This window comes from Bufo gargarizans, chromosome 4 (genome assembly GCF_014858855.1).
Source record: "Bufo gargarizans isolate SCDJY-AF-19 chromosome 4, ASM1485885v1, whole genome shotgun sequence".
Lineage (NCBI taxonomy): Eukaryota > Metazoa > Chordata > Amphibia > Anura > Bufonidae > Bufo > Bufo gargarizans.
Genome location: NC_058083.1, coordinates 451,461,471 through 451,481,543, shown reverse-complemented (window position 1 = coordinate 451,481,543; position 20,073 = coordinate 451,461,471). Strand labels below are relative to the sequence as shown.

The window sequence follows — 20,073 nt, the reverse complement described above, 5'->3', positions numbered from 1 at the left end:
GACATGTGCTGACGGCCATCTTGGTTTCTGGGTTTCTTGTAGCCTCCCACCCTGCGGCTCCTCCTTCCCACTGGGAGGAGCTGGATGCCTAGCTCATATATATAGGAGGTCTGTGGCTTCAGTTCCCTGCTTGGTCCTCCTGTGCTCACATGCTTCTAAGACTGCTGCTGCTTCTGGTTCCTGATCCTGGCTTCGTCTGACTACCCTGCTGATTCCTGATCCTGGCTTCGTCTGACTACCCTGTTGGTTCCTGATCCTGGCTTCATCTGACTACCCTTCTGGTTCCTGATCTCTGGTTTCGCAAGACCCTGCTTCGGTTTAGCCATCCGTTTGGACTTTTGCCTTACAGCTTTATTTTCAATAAAGCCTTCTTATTTCCACTCATCTCTTGTTGTACGTCTGGTTCATGGTTCCATGACACTGACATAATGATCTCCAGCCTTGTGCTCGTCAACATTCTCACCTGAGTTAACAAGACGATTACTGAAATGATCTCAGCAGGTCCTTTAATGACAGCAATGAAATGCAGTGGAAAGGTTTTTTTGGGATTAAGTTAATTTTCATGGCAAAGAAGGACTATGCAATTCATCTGCTCACTCTTAATAACATTCTGAAGTATATGCAAATTTCTATTATAAAAACCTAAGCAGCAACTTTTCCAATTTCCAATATTTATGTAATTCTCAAAACTTTTGGCCACGACTGTACTGCTCCGGAGGACTTGGTTTCCGCTCTGGAGTACATGGCACAAACAAGTATATAATATGTGTCAACCCTAACTTTGCATCTAAATTGGCTAATAATCCTAATATCTCATGCAAAAAATTCAATACAATATTGCAGCATGCCAACCATACTCTTGAGAGGCTGCAATTCACAACTAGTGGGTGGCTGCTTATTATCATTATTATTATTATTTATTATTAAAGCACCATTCATTTCATAGCGCTGTACATATGATAAGGGGTATACACACATAATACAGACAATTGCACTAAGCATGAACAATACGATTTACAAATTGGTACAGAAGGAGAGAGGGCCCTGCCCATGAGGGCTTACAATCTACATGGTATGGGAGAAGGACACAGTAGGTGAGGTGCTTATAGACACTCACGGGATAGACATCTTGTGACACCATATTGTAAATTGATGGTGTTGTGAAAAGCTGGTGCAGTGAGACCCTGAGTAGCTGGTGTAGAGGACAAGAGTGGTAGTGGCCCTGATGAGATGTTGTGTCACAGTGTACTCCCCCAGGTCATTGTTCCATGGTGATCAGTAGAGTGAAAAGGTGGTTTAAAGACTCAGGTCAGAAGTAAATTAATAAAAGTCTTGCTTTACTCAGCGCCAATGATAACTTGTAGTACATTAAGCAGAAGTTTGTACAAAGTGCAGTTTCTATCCCCAGATGATGAGGTATGGTGGCTGGATAAGTGGAGATAAGTGACACCTCTGATGTTCTATCTTGCAGATGACTCTCTCTTGACCTTCTGGCTAACAGCTGTAAGCTGGAACTTGTAGATATAGATGTCCACAGTGTAATGCAGGCTTTGAGTTAGTCTGGCCTGGTTGTAATCTAGGTGATGGGTGTCTGAACCATAGTCCCTCTTTTCTCTCTTTCCCAGCCTGTGGAATTGTATATGACGAGAGAGGAGAGGGAGCAGAAGAGGGGTGACACATTTCACAGGAGAAACTTACCTGGACATATAGTCTTGGTGTTAATTCTCTATCAAGATCGCTATTATTAAGATACATTATGCCATTATTGTCCACAGAAAACATGGTATCATTAGTTTGGAAATAACCATTGGACAGTCCATCCTAAATGTGAAATATACCAGAAAAATTAATTAGAGCATGTTTTTCTCAGTTATATTTTACAGCTACAGTGTGAAGCTACAAAACAGCAGACAAGTGGAGAAAGAATGGGGTCTGTGTTAACAAATGACATTATGACATTCCCGTGTATGATCATGAAACCACATTTTGATTAATGCAACCTGTCACCGTGAACTGTAGTGCAATCTGTAGGCAGCAGGTCATAGAGCACGAAGAGCTGAGCAGATTAATATATCGTTTTATGGGAAAACATTCAGTAAAATGTGTAATTTATTCGCTGAAATCCCTTCTCTTTCTATGTTTAGGAGTCATGTGGGCGGTCCCAATCAGTGACCGACAGCAAAGCATAGAGCTGTCAATCAGTATGTAGGACCGTCCACATGACTCCTAAACAAAGAAAGGGCAAAAGTTTAAAGAGTATCTGTCAGCAGGATCAACTCTATCAAACCAGGCATACTAACTGGTAGGGTAGATCCTGCTTATTATAATCTGTAATCCGTTACAGCTTTCCTGAGAAAAGACTCTTATTATTTATTTCCATGTGGGCTGCAGTACCCCAAGGGACGTGGCCTAGCCTCTCTGTGCCCCTGAGCTCATAAGTTTTCCAATGCTGTTAACACCCCTCAGTGCACTGAAGTCCTTATTTGCATAAAGAATAAAAGCCTTTTTTCTTAGAAACACCATAACCATTTTTCTCAAGACTGGTATCATTTAAATCAGCAGATTCAACCCTACAAGGTAGTATGCCTGGTTTAATAGGGTTGATCCTGCAGATAGATGTTTTCCCATAAAACTATATATCAATCTGCTCAGCTCCTCTTGCTCTATAACCTTCTGCCCCCAGATTGAACTGCATTTTTATCGTGATAGGTTCTCTTTAACCCCTTTGCAACCAACGCTGTACATGTTTGAAATATGCACTGTTTGAAACAGCAGAGGCAAGCTAATGTCTGTGACCGGCAATAATGCCGATTGCTGACCTTACAGCCTTTAGATACCGTGATCAAGTGTGATCACAGCATCTAAAGGATGAAAAATCTGGAAGCACGTGCTTCTGAGTTAATATCGAGAATGTCGGTAATTAATTCTAATAGGCTGAGTCTCTCTGAAGAGACCCTATGTATTAGAGCTGCAATCCCTATGTGGGCCAGCAGGTGGCAGGCCAATATAAGAAATCAGCAATACACATTTTACCACACTGCTTTTTGGAGTATGGTAATATTCAATTAAAAAAAACATAGTAGTGAACATTGTAGCCTCCTAAATAGGCTACAATTTTTTTTTTAAATGTTAAAAAACATGTGTGTATGTATGTGCGCACACATATATATATATATATATATATATATATATATATATATGTAAACATTCTAATCACCCAATCACCCCCATTTCTTTAGAATAAAAGAAAATAATAAAAAAATATAAACATCATGGGCATCACCGCGTTGTAATTGTAGTGACCCAGAGAATGAAGTGCACAAGTCAGTTTTGCCACAATGGGAAAGCCGTAGGGACAAAACCCATAAAACTTTGGAGGTATTGCAATTTTTTTCAATTCCACCCCATTTGGAATTTTTTCAAGCTTCCCACTAAATGGTATGCCATATTAAACGGTGGCATTAGAAAGTACAACTTATTCCGCAAAAAACAAGCCCTTATATGGATATGTGAAAGGAAAAATAAAAAAGTTATGGCTCCAGGAAGATAGGGAGGAAAAATGAAAACACAAAAACGAAAAAACCTCTGGTAATCTAAGGGTTAAAGGGATGACAGAACATGTTAATGTAAATTATTTATTTCTTAAATATTAGGTTGGTGGAACTCCTAGACCCCAACCCAATAGAGTCACCATGACAAACCCTTTTACTTAAGTAGATGCAACAAAACAAAACCTGAATGTAATTGCAGCAGCCATCTTACCTGATTGACCTAGTGAGGTCATGTACCATAGCTGCATCCTTCTTGCATGATTTTGTTCTTCTACTAAAAGGGGTTGTTGAGAATTAGAAAAAACATGACTGCTTCAGCCCCATCCACGTAATTGGAACTGAGCTGCAATACACCACACAGCCTGTGGACAGGTGTGGCACTGGTTTTCTAAGAAAGCAGACATGTTTCTTTTTTTAACCCTAAACAACCCCTTTAATGCCCTTATGCCTTCAAGAAGTCTGTCATTTTCAAGGGTTTCTCCAGGCTTTACATATTGATGGCTTGTCCTCAGTATAGGTCAGCAGGGGTCTGACGCCCCGCAGTCATTTTGAATGCTGCTGTGCTTGGTATCGCAGCTCAGAGCTGCGCCTAGGCCACATGACTAATGACTGTGATGTCACATGGCCTAGAAACAGGCCTAAGCGGTCATGGAGGACCGAGTCCTCTTCAGCCAGCTGATCGGTGGCGTTACCCAGATTCAGATTTGATGAATTCTAGTTTTGTACCTCGTCCTTGTCAGTGGCTGTGAGAACAAGAACCATTGATCCAAATGGTGAGTTTTCAGGAAAATCTGCCTCATAGATGGATTGTGAAAACTGCGGAGCGTTGTCGTTTTCATCCAGGATGACGATCATCACCACACAATCTGCACTTTTAAGATCATTATTTTGTTGAGTCGCCTAATGCAAATGATATAGTCATTATTAACTCATACTTTAAGGCAGGGGCTAAAATAGAAATCACAGAGCCCCCATAGCAAAAGTCAGATCTGCCCGACCCATAAAAAAGTGCAGTCAGAGACACATGGCTGACGTTTAGGCTGATGGCCGTTGTTTGCATTCCTTCCTCTGCATCTGTCCCAGACCTACGTCAAAGCTTCTTCCACCTCCAACATGTCTGCTGTTACCCAAATATTGTGCCTAATACTGCCTCTCAATATTGTTCCTGCTACTGCCCTAGTTGCCCTCTGATACCCTGCCCATTGTGCTGCTGCAAGTGACACCTGAGAGTACTTACTGTGATGCCACCCCTAATATTTGATTTGCTGTGTGATATATTGTTTTTCTGTGCCCTTTCACATTGTGTATCCTGTGCCCTGTTGTGGTGTGCCCAATTTTTCCTTTGACTATTCTTGCTCCCTCACCCCCAGCTGCTATGTATTGTGCTAAGTGCTTCATTCTACTAGCGTGGCCTTGTCTCGATGTACTAATGTATTGTACTTATTGTGGTTTATGCATTGTACCTGCTGTGCCCTTGTACAGTACCTGCTGTGCCCCTTGTATAGTGCCAAAAGTGCCCCTTGTACAGTGCCAGCAGTGCCCCTTGTACATTGCCTGCAGTGCCCCTTGTACAGTGCCTGCAGTGCCCCTTGTACAGTACCTGCTGTGCTCCTTGTACAGTGCCTACAGTGCCCCTTGTAAAGTACCTGCTGTGCTCCTTGTACAGTACCTGCTGTGCCCCTTGTACACTGCCAGGAGTGCCCCTTGTACAGTGCCAGCAGTGTCCCTTGTAGAGTACCTGCTGCGTCCCTTGCACAATGCCAGCAGTGCCGCTTGAGCATGAGTTTCAAGCATGTATTATACATTATTTATCCATCATTGACAAAAAAACATTACCTTAACGTTCACAGCCAGGAGACTGACATTCTCTCTGTCCATTTCCTTATTAATAGAAATAACTCCATTTAAACTGTCAATTGAAAAAAAATCTCTAAATTCAGCAGGGTGCACTGGAAGAGAACAACAAATATGGTATCATGTGAATGTTTGCTGTCTCCTCCAGGGTGAATATCACATTGTTGTCATAGTCTAATTTACTGCATCTCCATATCTTATGATTGATGGCTGGTAGCTTCTTGCATCTGATTCTGCTTGCATATGTAAAAGGTTATTCCCATCTTCAAAGTCCAGCATAAACCATCACTTTATGATCTGACGTTCAGGCCCCCACAGATCCTGAAAATGAAGGTTCCCCCAAGTTTTCCCTGCACAGCGGCACTGACAACCACTGGGAACAGTAGAGAACAGGACACAGCAATAAATAAGCAATGGGCCTGGGTAATACCAAGAACAGCCACTATACACATTGCTGTCAACTGTCTCGAATTTTCCAGCACTGTCCCTGATTTTCAGGTCTGGGGCTTTCATGGCAGGGGCTTAAACGCCCTGATTTTACCAAATCAATTGTTGGTAAGTATGTATACAACGTATTGTACTGTGTTTGGTATGCTGTGAGAAGGCCACAAGTTTCACTGGACTGCAGCCACCATTTCAAACAGCTGATCTGTGATGGTGCCAGGTGTTTAGACCTCACCGATCAGATGTTGATGACCTATCAATATTTTACTCCTGGAATACCCCTTTAATAAGGGTATTTTTTTAAGTACTGATTGGTTCTCTTCCTTTAATTCTGTTCCCTTTTATTATTACCATTCTGTGTAATGATATGCGTTATAATGTAGTACCCATCCCCCATTGTATTGATAAGACCACATTCCTGAGTGATCTCAGAGACATCCATGCTGCACATTGGAGGAGGGGCTCAAAGGTTTGAACTCACATACATTCAGGGGACTCCACCTAGAACATCACCCTAGGTAGGGAAAATTAATACCTAAGAGATAATAATATCTCTTGTACACCCTGAGGTGTCGGTTATGTGTTATAACGTGGTAGACAGCCATGTGTTATAGCTAGTGAAGGACATACATCGGCCAGGATGTTTCGCGAACGCACGTTCGCGATAAAATGTTTGCGAACCACGCGTTCGCGGCGGGGCCCCATTGGCAGGCGAACCTAAAAAACCTTCAGGTCATATTTGCAGCCACCAAATACTTAGTTAGTAGAAGTGCACAAATAGCCCCACAACATGGCCAGTGACATACCAGAGGGGGATCATTGGCAAAAATTCCCATAAATAGTATGTATTTTAATCAGGGGCCATTTTTATGCGTCTTAAAGGGAAACTCTCAAAAATTTGCCCTGCTGGAGCCTAGAAATTTTTTATTTTAGGCCACGGGAGTACAGGCCCCACAAATAAGGCATTCACCTGACCGAAAATAACTTGTAATGATGTTGCTAGAGGTACATTAGGCAGTCACTGGATACAAATTTTACTGTAGGCCAGTACAGGCCAAAAAAATTAGGCATTCACCTGACAGAAAAGAACTTGTGATGATGTGGCTGGAGGTACATTAGGCAGTCACTGGTTAAAAATGTTACTGTAGGCCACTGGAGTACAGGCCCCAAAAATTAGGCATTCACTAGTGTTGGTCGACCACCAAAGTGCTCCGGTGCTCGAGTAGAACACCTCGAGATGCTTGTGTGCTTTACCGAGCACCCGAGCACAATGGAAGTCAATGGGAGAACCCAAGCATTAAACCAGGCACCCCCTGCTCTGAAGAGGGGAGGGTGTCTGGTTCACATGAAAAGTTCAGAAATTGATGGAAACACCACTGAAATGGTTTGGGAACAGCATGGGGAGGATGTCTAGATGCATCTTGGAATCCCAGGTCGCTGCTGTGAACGATGTTGTCCGAGTAGTACACCACTATTACAGACTGACAATAATACGCACAAAACCGAAGATAAAATCGATTTTAGAGGAAAAATTGTTAGGAAACATTTGTTCCTGTATATTTAATTGTATATAAAGTGCAAGTGCTGCTAAAAATTACAAGGAAGAGGCACTTCGATACAACCTGCATATCACATAAAGGAGGGCCTTATTCACATTGTGGTACAATTGTTCAGGTAGTGGGACTCCTGCACTCATAAAGCCTATGCACTAAGTGAAAGGGCTGCCAAAAATTACAAGGAACTGGCACTCCAATACACCCTTTATTACACATAAAGGAGGGCATCATACACACCCTTGAAAAATTATGATTGATGGCCTGCTAGTGACCCTCAAAAACTATTGGTACAAGGGCCTGCTGATCTGACCATCTAAAACATTAGGGGAGAGTGCCTGCTGCTGATGTGACCATCTAAACCATTAGGGGTGAGGGTCTGCTGATGAGTTGACCCTCTAAAACATTAGGGTCGAGTACCTGCTGCTGATCTGACCTTCTAAAACATTAGGGGCGAGGGCCTGCTTCTAAGCTGACACTCTAAAACATAAGGGGTGAGTGCCTGCTGCTGATCTGACCATCTAAAACATTAGGGGCGAGGGCCTGCTGGTGACCCTTAAAAACATTATGGGCGAGGGCCTGCTGGTGACCCTTAAAAACATTATGGGCGAGGGCCTGATGGTGACCCTCAAAAACTTTATGGGTGAGGGGCTGCTGCTGAGCTGACCCTCTGAAATATTAAGAGCGAGGGCAGCTTAATAAGCATGTTGCTATGATGGAGGAGGAGGAGGAGGACGAGAAAAGGGAGATTGAACCATATACCCTTTTAGTGGTGGAAGGGGTGCATGGGAATACAGTGTATTCAATACACCATAAAAGCCACATTTACAGTGCCTTTATGTTCAGCCGCTTTCCTCTGGTGGAGTAGAGAAGTCAGGGGCAATCCAGGCCTTGTTCATTTTTATAAGAGTCAACCAGTCAGCATTTTCAGTTGACAGCCGGATGTGCTTATCAGTTATTATGCCCCCAGCAGCACTAAATACACACTCTGACAAAACGCTGGTGGCGGGGCAGGCTAGTACCTCCAAGGCGTAGAGCGAAAATTCGTGCCACGTGTCCAGCTTGGACACCCAATAGTTGTAAGGCACAGAGGGATCATTGAGGACGCTGACACGGTCTGCAAGGTACTCATTCACCATCTTCCAAAATGTTTCCCTCCTTGAGACACTAGGCCGTGCATCAGGTTGAGGGTGCTGGCGGGGTGTCATAAAACTGTCCCAGGCATTGGAGAGTGTTGCCCTGCCGCTGTTGGAATTACTGTGTGTTCCCCTCATCTCCCCTCGTCTCCCCTGCTCAGTTGGCCAAGGAACTACGTACTCTGCAGCCAGCGTTGTCAGCTGGAAATTTTTGGAGCAATTTTTCCACAAGGACATTCTGGTATTGCACTTTTTATTTGTCCTCTCCATCACAGGAATGAGAGATGAGAAGTTCTCTTTGTAGCGGGGGTCAAGAAGGGTGAACAACCAGTAACCGGTGTTGGCCAAAATGCGTAAAACACTGAGGGTCACGGGAAAGGCAGCCTAACAAAGTCAGCCATGTGTGCCAGAGTCCCAACAGACAAGACTTCGCTGTCCTCATCAGGAGGATGACTCTCAATCTCCTCATCCTCTTCCTCCTCTTCTACCCATCCATGCTGAACAGATGGAGTAAAACTTCCATGGGTACTACCCTCTGTAGCGGAGGCAACCGTTTCCTGCTCCTTCTCCTCCTCATCATCCAATTCGTGCTGAGAAGACGAACTGAGGGTGGTCTGGCTATCCCTCTGAACTCCCCTCCTCTTCCTCTCTTGTGGGCACCCACGTGACGTCCATCGACACATCATCATCGTCACCTTCACCATCACTGGCACATGAGATCTCGGAGTAGGCAGCAACAGCGGGGACCTCCCTCCTTGGACTGATCTGGGTACTGTCGCCAGACCACTGGGTGGCGGCTGTTGCTACCTCCTCTTCCTCATCCAATGTCCAGAATGGCTGTGCATCGGTAAGGTCTGGGAATGGATGGGAAAATAATTCCTCTGACTCGAGTGGAGGGGCTATAGTGGTAGTGATGGTGTCTTTGGGGGTGCACACAGCAGAGAGTGAGGAGGGTGCAGAAGTGGAAGGCTGAATGAGCCACTCAACCAACTCTGGTGCGTCCTTTGAAGTAATCGCACGTGCTTTCTCCAACTTCCCACTTAGGCTCTGGCCTGGTGCACCTGCCCGACCCCTACCACCCCTGCGGAACGGACTGACTCTTCCTCTGCCTGTCATTTTTCAAAATGACCCTGTTCCTGTCCCTAGAGAAGAGCAGTATTTGTGGAAGCAGGTATATTGCAGGCCTCAATCAATATTTGGTGGAAACAGGTATATTAAACCCTTTAATCAGTATTTTGGGGAAGCAGGTATATCACAGCCCTCAAGCAATATTTTGTGGAAGCAGGTATATCAATCCCCTTAATAAGAATTTTGTGGAAGCAGGTATATCGCAGGCCTCAATCAATATTTTGTGGAAGCAGGAATAACAATCCCCTTAACCCCTTAGGGACACAGCCTTATTTCACCTTAGGACCAGGCCATTTTTTGCAAATCTGACCAGTGTCACTTTAAGTGATGATAACTTTAAAACGCTTTGACTAATCCAGGCCATTCTGAGATTGTTTTTTTATCACATATTGTACTTCATGACACTGGTAAACTGAAGTAAAAAAAATTTTTTTTTTGCATAAAACATACCTAATTTATCAAAAATTGGGAAAAATTTGTAAATTTCAAAGTTTCAGTTTCTCTACTTCTGTAATACATAGTAATACCCCTAAAAATTGTGATGACTTTACATTCCCCATATGTCTACTTCATGTTTGAATTATTTTGGGAATGATATTTAATGTTTTGGGGATGTTACAAGGCTTAGAAGTTTAGAAGCAAATCTTGAAATTTTTCAGAAATTTACAAAAACCCAATTTTTTAGGGACCCATACAGCTCTGAAGTCACTTTGCGAGGCTTACATAATAGAAACCACCCAAAAATGACCCCATTCTATAAACTACACCCCTCAAGGTATTCAAACCTGATTTTACAAACTTCGTTAACCCTTTAGGTGTTGCACAAGAGTTATTGGCAAATGGGGATGAAATTTGAGAATTTCATTTTTTTGCCTAATTTTCCATTTTAACCCATTTTTTCCACTAACAAAGCAAGGGTTAACAGCCAAACAAGACTATCTTTATTGCCCTGACTCTGCCATTTACAGAAACACCCCATATGTGGCTGTAAACTACTGTACAGCCACACAGCGGGGCGTAGAGTGAAAGGTGCGCCGTTTGGTTTTTGGAAGGCAGGTTTTGCTGGACTGGTTTTTTGACACCATGTCCCATTTGAAGCCCCCCTGATGCAACCCTAGAGTAGAAACTCCATAAAAGTGACCCCATCTAAGAAACTACACCCCTCAAGGTATTCAAAACTGATTTTACAAACTTTGTTAACCCTTTAGGTGTTGCACAATAATTAATGGAAAATAGAGATACAATTTCTAAATTTCACTTTTTTGGCAGATTTTCCATTTTAATATTTTTTTTCAGTTACAAAGCAAAGGTTAACAGCCAAACAAAACTCATTATTTATGGCCCTGATTCTGTAGTTTACAAAAACACCCCATATGTGGTCGTAAACTGCTGTATGGGCACACGGCAGGGCGCAGAAGGAAAGGAATGCCATACGGTTTTTGGAAGGCAGATTTTGCTGGACTGGTTTATTTACACCATGTCCCATTTGAAGCCCCCCTGATGCACCCCTAGAGTAGAAACTCTGAAAAAAAAGTGACCCCATTTTAGAAACTACGGGATAGGGTGGCAATTTTGTTGGTACTAGTTTAGGGTACATATGATTTTTGGTTGCTCTATATTACACTTTTTGTGCGGCAAGGTAACAAGAAATTTTTTTATTTACAACATTCATCTGACAGGTTAGATCATGTGGTAATTTTATAGAGCAGGTTGTCACGGATGTGGCGATACCTAATATGTATACAATTTTTTTTATTTATGTAAGTTTTACACAATGAATTAATTTTTAAAACAAAAAAAAGTTTTAGTGTCTCCATAGTCTAAGAGCCATAGTATTTTCAGTTTTTGGGCGATTATCTTAAGTAGGGTCTCATTTTTTGCGGGATGAGATGACGGTTTGAATAGCACTATTTTGGGATGCATATGACTTTCTGATTGCTTGCTATTACACTTTTTGTGACGTAAGATGACAAAAAATGGCTTTTTTTACACCATTTTTATTTTTTTACGGTGGTCACCTGAGGGGTTAGGTCATGTGATATTTTTATAGAGCCGGTTGATACGGACGCGGCGATACCTAATATGTATACTTTTTTTATTTATGTAAGTTTTACACAATGATTTCATTTTTGAAACAAAAAAAATCATGTTTTAGTGTTTCCATAGTCTAAGAGCCATAGTTTTTTTCAGTTTTTGGGTGATTATCTTGGGTAGGGTATGATTTTTGCGGGATGAGATGACAGTTTGATTGTTACAATTTTGGCGTACATGCGACTTTTTTTAAATCTTTTTTATTACCTTTTTTGGGAAGTAAGGTGGGCAAAATTTCAATTTCATCATAGTTTTTTATTTTTATGGCGTTCACCGTTCGGGTAAAGTAACATGACCGTTTTATAGATTAGGTCGTTACGGACGCGGCGATACCAAACATGTGTAGGGAATTTTATCAGTGATAAATGTGTTTTTTGATTTTTACTTTATTACTTTTTTTTTTACCCAGACCCACTTGGTTCTTGAAGATCCAGTGGGTCTGATGTCTGTATAATACAGTACAGTACACTATATAGGGTACTGTACTGTATTTTACTTACACTTTGTCTGAACTGATCTATGCCTTTAGCACAGATCTGTTCAGAACCATGGACAGCAGGATGTCTTAGAAGGCGTCCTGTTGCCATGGGAACCTTCCCCATCTGCTCAGTAGTAGCCAGAACTGCGCAGACGGGGAAGGGTAAGGAGGGGGGCTGTCTGGAGGCTCTCTCCATCGGGGGGCTGCAAAGGCACAGCAGCCCCCCGATGGGAGATGGAGGGAGCTCCCTGAGCTGTTAACCTTTTCCATACAGCGGTCTGTACGGACCGGGCTATGGAAAGGGTTAAACGGCTGACATCGCGGCACAGATGTCAGCCGTTTATACCAGGGTGTCAGCAATGTATAACCACTGAACACCCTCACCCTGCACCTCCCACCGGGCTCAAATCACTCAGGGGTGCAGGGGGGGGGAGATACAGGTATATTTTTTGAATGCTAAAGTTTCTGATCCCCGCGGTCAGGGACGGCGGGGATCAGAAACTGCAGAAATCGCAGCAAACCACAGGTCTGAATTGACCTGTGGTTTGCCGCGATCGCCGACATGGGGGGGTCACGGGACCCCCCCGCGCATTTAGCCTAGGTGCCTGCTCAATGATTTGAGCAGGCACCGGGTTCCGATCACTGCCAGCCGCACGGCAGGGATCGAAAATACACAGGGCGTACGTGTACGCCCTGTGTCCTTAAGTACCAGGACACAAGGGCGTACCTGTACGCCCTATGTCCTTAAGAGGTTAATCAGTATTTTGTGAAAGCAGGTATATCGCAGGCCTCAATCAATATTTGGAGGAAATAGGTATATAAAAACCCTTAATAAGTATTTTGTGGAAGCAGGTATCTTGCAGGCCTCAATCAATATTTGGTGGAAGCAGGTATATCAATCCCTGTAATCAGTACTTTGTGGAAGCAGGTATATTGCAGGCCTCAATCAATATTTGGTGAAAACAGGTATATCGAACCCCTTAACCAGTATTTTGTGGGAGCAGGAATATCGTAGGTCTCAATCAATATTTGGTGGAAACAGGTATATCAAACCCCTTAATCAGTATTTTGTGGAAGCAGGTATATCGCAGGCCTCAATCAATTTTTTGTGGAAGCAGGTATATCAAACCCCTTAATCAGTATTTCGTGGAAGCAGGTATATCGCAGCCCTCAATCAGTATTTTGTGGAAGCAGGTATCTCGCCGGCCTCAATCAATATTTGGTGGAAGCAGGTATATCAATCCCCTTAATCAGTATTTTGTGGATGCAGTTATATCGCAGCCCTCAATCAATATTTTGTGGAAACAGGTATATCTATCCCCTTAATTAGTATTTTGCGGAAGCAGGTATATCACAGGCCTCAATTAATATTTGGTGGAAGCAGGTATATCAATCCCCTCAATCAGTGTGATGGACTGAACCGCCACTGGGGCTGCTGGAGAAGCCTGAGGGCCAGCCTCCTTCCTACAGACTATGGACCCAGAATTATGGAGACCCCCACAGACCTTTTGGGGTTACAATGAACTATGAACCCTGATTTATGTGTGGAATTTATATGCCACATATTTCCTATTGCCCATTAAAGGTGCAGGGTGTGAATTCAGCAAACCAAAAAGGGTTAACGTTGCACTGAGACTCCCTCTGATTGTGTTAGTGATGGCATTAAGATAGCTGACTCTAGGAGCAGCAGACTCCTAGATGAGTAGATCACCCTATGATACACTCAGGAGATAATCTCATCACATGTGTCTCCTCTCTCCCATTTCATTCATTATGGAGGGGGTGAAGATGTCTGTTTGCATATTGTTCATGGTTGATTGATTTATGTTGTTAAGACTTCTTGAACTGTATATATACTGAGTTGATCTTCAATAAAGTGAGTTCCTGTTTTGGCCTTATACATAGAGCCTCGTCTCATGTGTGTGGGGATTGCTATACGCTGTATACTCCCCTGGCTATAACCCCTAGCTCTTGTAAGAGATGTTCCTGTTCCTGATTCCTATGGTGGTTACGGTGTCGAGCGGAGTGCTTGAAGCCCTCAGGAGATCTGTTACAATCAGTATTTTCTGGAAGCAGGTATTTCGCAGGCCACAATCAATATTTGGTGGAAGTAGGTATATCAAACCCCTTAATCAGTATTTTGTGGAAGCGGGTATATCGCACCCCTCAATCAATATTTTGTGGAAACAGGTATATCAAACCTGTTAATCAGTATTTTGTGGAAGCAGGTATATTAATCCCCTTAATCAGTATTTTGTAGAAGCAGGTATCTCACAGGCCTCAATCAATATTTCATGGAAGCAGGTATATCCATCCCCTTAATCAGTATTTTGTGGAAGGAGGTATATCGCAGGCCTCAATCAATATTTGGTGGAAACAGGTATATCAAACCCGTTAATCATTATTTTGTGGACGCAGGTATATTGCAGCCCTCAATCAGTATTTTGTGCAAGCAGGTATCTCGTAGGCTTCAAAAAATATTTGGTGGAAACAGGTATATTGCAGGCCTCAATCAATATTTGGTGGAAGCAGGTATATTAATCCCCTTAATCAGTATTTTGTAGAAGCAGGCATCTCACAGGCCTCAATCAATATTTGGTGGAAGCAAGTATATCCATCCCCTTAAAGGGCTTCTCTCACCCCACTAAACCTTTTTTTTTTTTCTTTTTTGCTTACTTATAATCCCTACACTGCAATTTATGGCTACATGATCTAATTAATCATTTTGGTCCTGTAGATTTTGTTAAAAACATGCTTTTAAAATATGCAAATTACCTTGCTACCAGCAAGTAGGGCGGCTACTTGCTGGTAGCAGCCGCATCCTCTGATCCTAAAGACGCCCCCTCCGCATTGTGATTGACAGGGCCAGGGAACGGGATCGTTCTCTGCTGGCCCTGCCTGTTTGCATTCAAAATCTGGCGCCTGCGCCGCGGCCGTACCTGTCTTCAATCGGCGCAGGCGCACTGAGAGGCGGCCGCTCCATCCTCAATGCGCCTGCACCAGGTGTAGATGTGACGTCATTGGCGCAGGCGCATTGAGGATGGAGCGGCCGCCTAGGAGCAACACAGTATATGTGTGGGGTCTGCGCTCCTGAATATAAATGCATAACGGCATAGGCAGGTTTAGCGTAGGACCTGCCTGAACTGAGACCACCTTGTCACTTGCTAGGTGGGCTTAGATGTGTTTTGATCAAAATGTATTGACCAAGTGTCTCAGATTTTATTGACCAAGTGAAGGCTTGGTCCATATGTTATACTTGCATCTATTATTATAGTACATTATTTCCTGTGACTGCAACAGGTATATCACACCCGTTGCAATTAGTTGTTCCAATAGCGCTTGTCCCTCTATATAGCTGCGGTATGACAGCAGAACCGCACACAACTGCTGCACAATACAAATGCACTATAATATACTTTCTATGTTAGAAAGTATATTATAAGTATATCACACCCCTCTGTGTATCACACCTATCGATAGCACACCTATACCAGTCCTTAAAAGGACTTTTGTGGCCCTATTAGCTAGCGTTTGGTGTCCCTAACAGCCTGTCCCTGCTCCACAAAGCAACCTCTCCCTACACTGGCAAAACACAGACTGAGTCTCCCACACTCTCTGTAGTGGAGTGGGAGTGGTGAGTCCCACTACCACCTATTCACCACTCCAATAAAGCCGGCCCAGTTTTTACCATTTACCAACCGTTCAGCAACTAGGCTCCTGAACAAAACAACATTATCCGGCTTTTAATATCTCGCCCAGCTTAAAGGGGTTATCCCACTTAGCGTTTTTATACTTACCTGCTGCCACCGCGCGTTCACTTCCTGGATTCTGGCTGGGGGCGGGCTTTATCTTGATTGAAGTCTTCTCCCGGCCGTGCCGCGCGCTGGACTGAATGCGCACGCCGCCGCGCATGCGCAATGGTGACTTATTCCTACAGAGCCGGCGTGCGCGTTCGCAGCTCTGTACTATTCTGGCTGGGAAGAAGTCACTGTCGCGCATGCGCGGCAGCGTGCGCGTTCAGAACAGCGAGCGGACCGGCCGGGAGAAAAGGAGTCGTCTTCTGGGCAAGCGCGACCTTCCGGCTTTTGGAGAAGAGCAGTCGTCGTAACCAGGAGAGACCGAGTCACAACAATCAGGTAAGTGGGTATGAATTTTATCCTAATCGGTGGGGATTTGTTAATAAAGTATATTTACAAAAATGATCACTGTCAAATCATTAACAGATTTAACAGTGATCATTATGATGGGATAACCCCTTTAACTTTTTGGGCGAGATATACACTCCCTCCAATACAATTCCTGCTGTCTGCCTACAACAGATAGAGCCATCCCATAGAAGTGAATGGGGACGCCATTCCTGTAATTACACTGCTAACCACTGTAAATTCTGCAGCGAGCAGATAAATACAGCAGAGAAAAGTTGCCTTCTATTCAAACAGCTGATCGGTGGGGGTGCCCGGGGTTAGGTCATCAATAGTAAAAAAAGAGCACAACCCCTTTAACAAGGTTGAGAATTTGGGGGGAGGGGGTGTTTACATTTTTACCTCAGGCAGTAGAAAGACTGAGTGCTGAACTCTTGCACCAGGGCTTATGAACATTTAGCTACGCCTTTGTTCATGGGTATCTGATCATGGGGGTTTAACTCCTGGTACCCCGGCCAGTCAGTCCCTTCCTAGGCCAATGATGTCACGTTAATTGGTCACATGGCCTAAGCCCAGTCCTTTTGAAGTTGATGGATCTGAGCTGCAATACCAAGTACAGCCACTATCCAATGGACAGCGCTGTGCTTGGTAAGCTGCGAGGAGACCATGGAGCTCCCTGGAGCTTTGCAGCCTCTTCAAACAGTTGAACGTCAGGGGTGCCAGGTGTTGACCCCCATTCAATGGGTATTGATCACTTATTCTAAGGATAGGTCGTCAATATTAAACAAAACAACCCAACTACAGTATATGTAAAACAGCTGCTGACAACACTTACCTCTGCTGATAGAGTAATATACAGTCTCATTTATACCGAGGTCACCATCAATAGCTTTTATTGCCTCTGGGTATGTAGATAAGTTGCCTTTCTAGAAATAAGAAAGTAGAACACCTTGATGAAATGTAGTCCAGATGAATATTATCGTCTAAAGCCCCTACTACACCGTACTATAATTGGGGCAAATTATTGGGGACAAGCTTTTCAACCCATTCCCTATAAATGGCTCGTATAATGAGAACTCAATCAGCCGATGAACGATGAATGATACCTGATTATTGGCAGCACTTCTCCCTGTGTAATCAGGGATGTACTGCCGATAATGAACAGAATAGAATGAGGGAGGAAGGAATCGATCCTCCTGCATTTAAGGGGTTGTCCGGGATTGAGGACTTTGTTACAATAGTACAAGACAGACAAACATATTACATACATCCATGTCCTACCTTTTCCACATGTTTCTCAAGCCCCAGTTTCTTAATGAAATTCTTCACCGGAAGTGACATACCGGGTCCCTTGCAGGAGCGCTGAAGTCTCTTCTTCCGGCTGCTCAGGGAGCCCGGTGACGTCACTGGCACTAATGGGTGGGCTTTAGCCAGTAAAGCAGCTAGGACAGCACAAAAGCCCGCCCATCAGAGCCGGTGACGTCACCAAATGCGATTTAGCGCAGCACAAAGGAAAGCATTGGAGCATGAACTGCTCGGATGCTCAAGTCAGGGAGGCTGCCTGGGTGAAAATAGAGGTTTGTCGGGGTTCAGCTCTGAACCCCCGACAACCCCTTTAAGTTTGCATCAGCTGGTGTATTCAGGCCAGTGAAAATGAGCACCAATGGATGTTTTATAATCCGTCGGCGCTCTCGCCGGCCATATGTCAGGCTGTGTAATGCCAGCTTAAATATGAGTGATTCCAAAATTACTTTTGCAGTCCATAATATGTTTGCTAGGCAAAATAATGTCTCACCTGATTTTCTGGAATTGAGCCTTCATACATCGGAAAAATAAATCGAGGATCCATGGTGTCCACATCTTGTACATCTATAAGCACTGGTACCATGCTGGAAAAGCCCATTGAGTCCTTAATTGAATATAGATGGTAGAGTTATCAATAAATGTACTCTTGGAATATGTAAGAGATATGGACACATTATTAATAAATATGACATGATCAAAAAGAAAAATAATAAAAATGTGGTTTATTTAGTTTTGAAAATCAACGACTGAGGGGAGATGTACCGTAATAACTATGTATAAATGTATAAGCGTCAGTACAGAGATCTCTCCCATCATCTATTTATACTCAGGACTGTGACCATGACAAGGGGCACATATCACTGATCATGGTAGGGTGTTAATGGAAAAGCAACAGTTATCGTTGACTAGTAACCCCTATCATCTCTCCCTATAACATCACAGGAAATAAGAAAGAGCTCAGACAGAAAGAGAAGATCATTGAAGGTAAAAGAAATACATACCTTCATAATTCATTATTTTACAGGATATTGATGCAAACCTGAAAACCCCTTTAAATATGCTTGGTTAGGAAAAAAAAAATATATGCAGAACAGGATCGGACCTAAAATCACTGGGAAACAAATAATACCAAAAGGATAACATATACCAATTCATCAAACCCTAGATCTTAACCAGATAGCTCACCACATGTTGCTCTAGAGGTAGGACCGCTTTAAACCTAGAACTGATAGGACAGAAGCGGAACTAGGTGTGGATCTGCCCTTCTGTTATAGGACATGCCACTACTTCATGTTTATTGACAATGGCATCAAGAGTTCACCTCCTGTCCCATCGGTTTCAACATGTCCAGAGCATGTGACATAGCAGGCCTACACCACCTGCCATACCTGATGCCATGCTATATCTGGGTACACAGGAATTGTGATCTTGAAGTAACCTTTAGCCACAGTGCCTTCGTTTGTCTTTAACATCTTGTTGAGGCAGCAGCATTATTAAAGGGGTTCTGTCACCTCGTTTTAGGTTATAGATCGCCGCTAGCATGTCCGCAATATACCGGTCCTATAGGGCTGAGTGCTTTTATTTAGTTTAAAAAATGATTTTAGAAATATGTAAATGTGACTTGTACGGTGCCCAAGGGGCTGTACTAACCTTTTTGGTGCCCAGCCACGCTCCCTGTGAAGGAACCCAGCACGGCCTCCTCCTTTCTTTACAGTTAGATTGCCGTAATCTCGCGATGTGTGAGCTCGCGCATGCGCAGTGCCGGTATAGTGTTCCTTCCCTGTGCTGGAAACAGCCTCAGGGAAGAAACTGTGCATGCGCGAGCTTGCGCATCGCGAGATTATGGCAATCTAACTGTAAAGAAAGGAGGAGATTCGGAGGACGCAGGCCGTGCTGGGCTCCTTCACAGGGGGGCGTGCCTGGGCACCAATGAGGTTAGTACAGCCCCTTGGGCACCTTACAGGGCTCAAATCATTTTTTAAACTAAATAAAAGCACACAGCCCTATTGGACAGGTATATTGCGGACATTCTAGCGGCGATCTAGCCATGCATGTCCGCATCTGGGGTGACAGAATCCCTTTACAGATCTTTTGCTGGCTGTATTCAAGCCTGTTGTTCTGCTGTTTATATATTTTAGTACCAGGCTTTAGTCGTCTTGGTCCCCTGATGAACCAGACTACCTGGGGAAATGAATCAGGGACATAAGGGTTAATTCAAACATCTTACCTCATGATTTCTGATTGCTATGTTTGGAGCTGATTATTGATCTGTTCCTATTGAAACTGATTTGTGTACATTGCCCTGTATGACACCCTCTGCTACTGTAGCAGGGGTACTTTGAAGTCTGGACGTTTGTGGACATTTGCTCTATTCCCCCTATTCAAAGTCAT

At 43.5% G+C, this 20,073-nt stretch overlaps 1 protein-coding gene across 2 annotated transcripts in view; it reads right to left on the bottom strand.

Annotated features, from left to right (window-relative positions):
- Positions 1-20,073, bottom strand: part of LOC122934218 (protocadherin Fat 4-like) — a 140,326-nt gene that overhangs the window by 90,220 nt on the left and 30,033 nt on the right. For both annotated transcript variants that reach the window (XM_044289521.1, XM_044289519.1), the window contains exons 6-10: positions 18,173-18,286; positions 17,213-17,303; positions 5,388-5,500; positions 4,278-4,451; positions 1,699-1,821 (exon numbers count right to left, since the gene is read on the bottom strand). In XM_044289521.1, the coding sequence (XP_044145456.1) occupies positions 1,699-1,821; positions 4,278-4,451; positions 5,388-5,500; positions 17,213-17,303; positions 18,173-18,286 (615 nt within the window). The remainder of the gene's footprint in view (positions 1-1,698; positions 1,822-4,277; positions 4,452-5,387; positions 5,501-17,212; positions 17,304-18,172; positions 18,287-20,073) is intronic.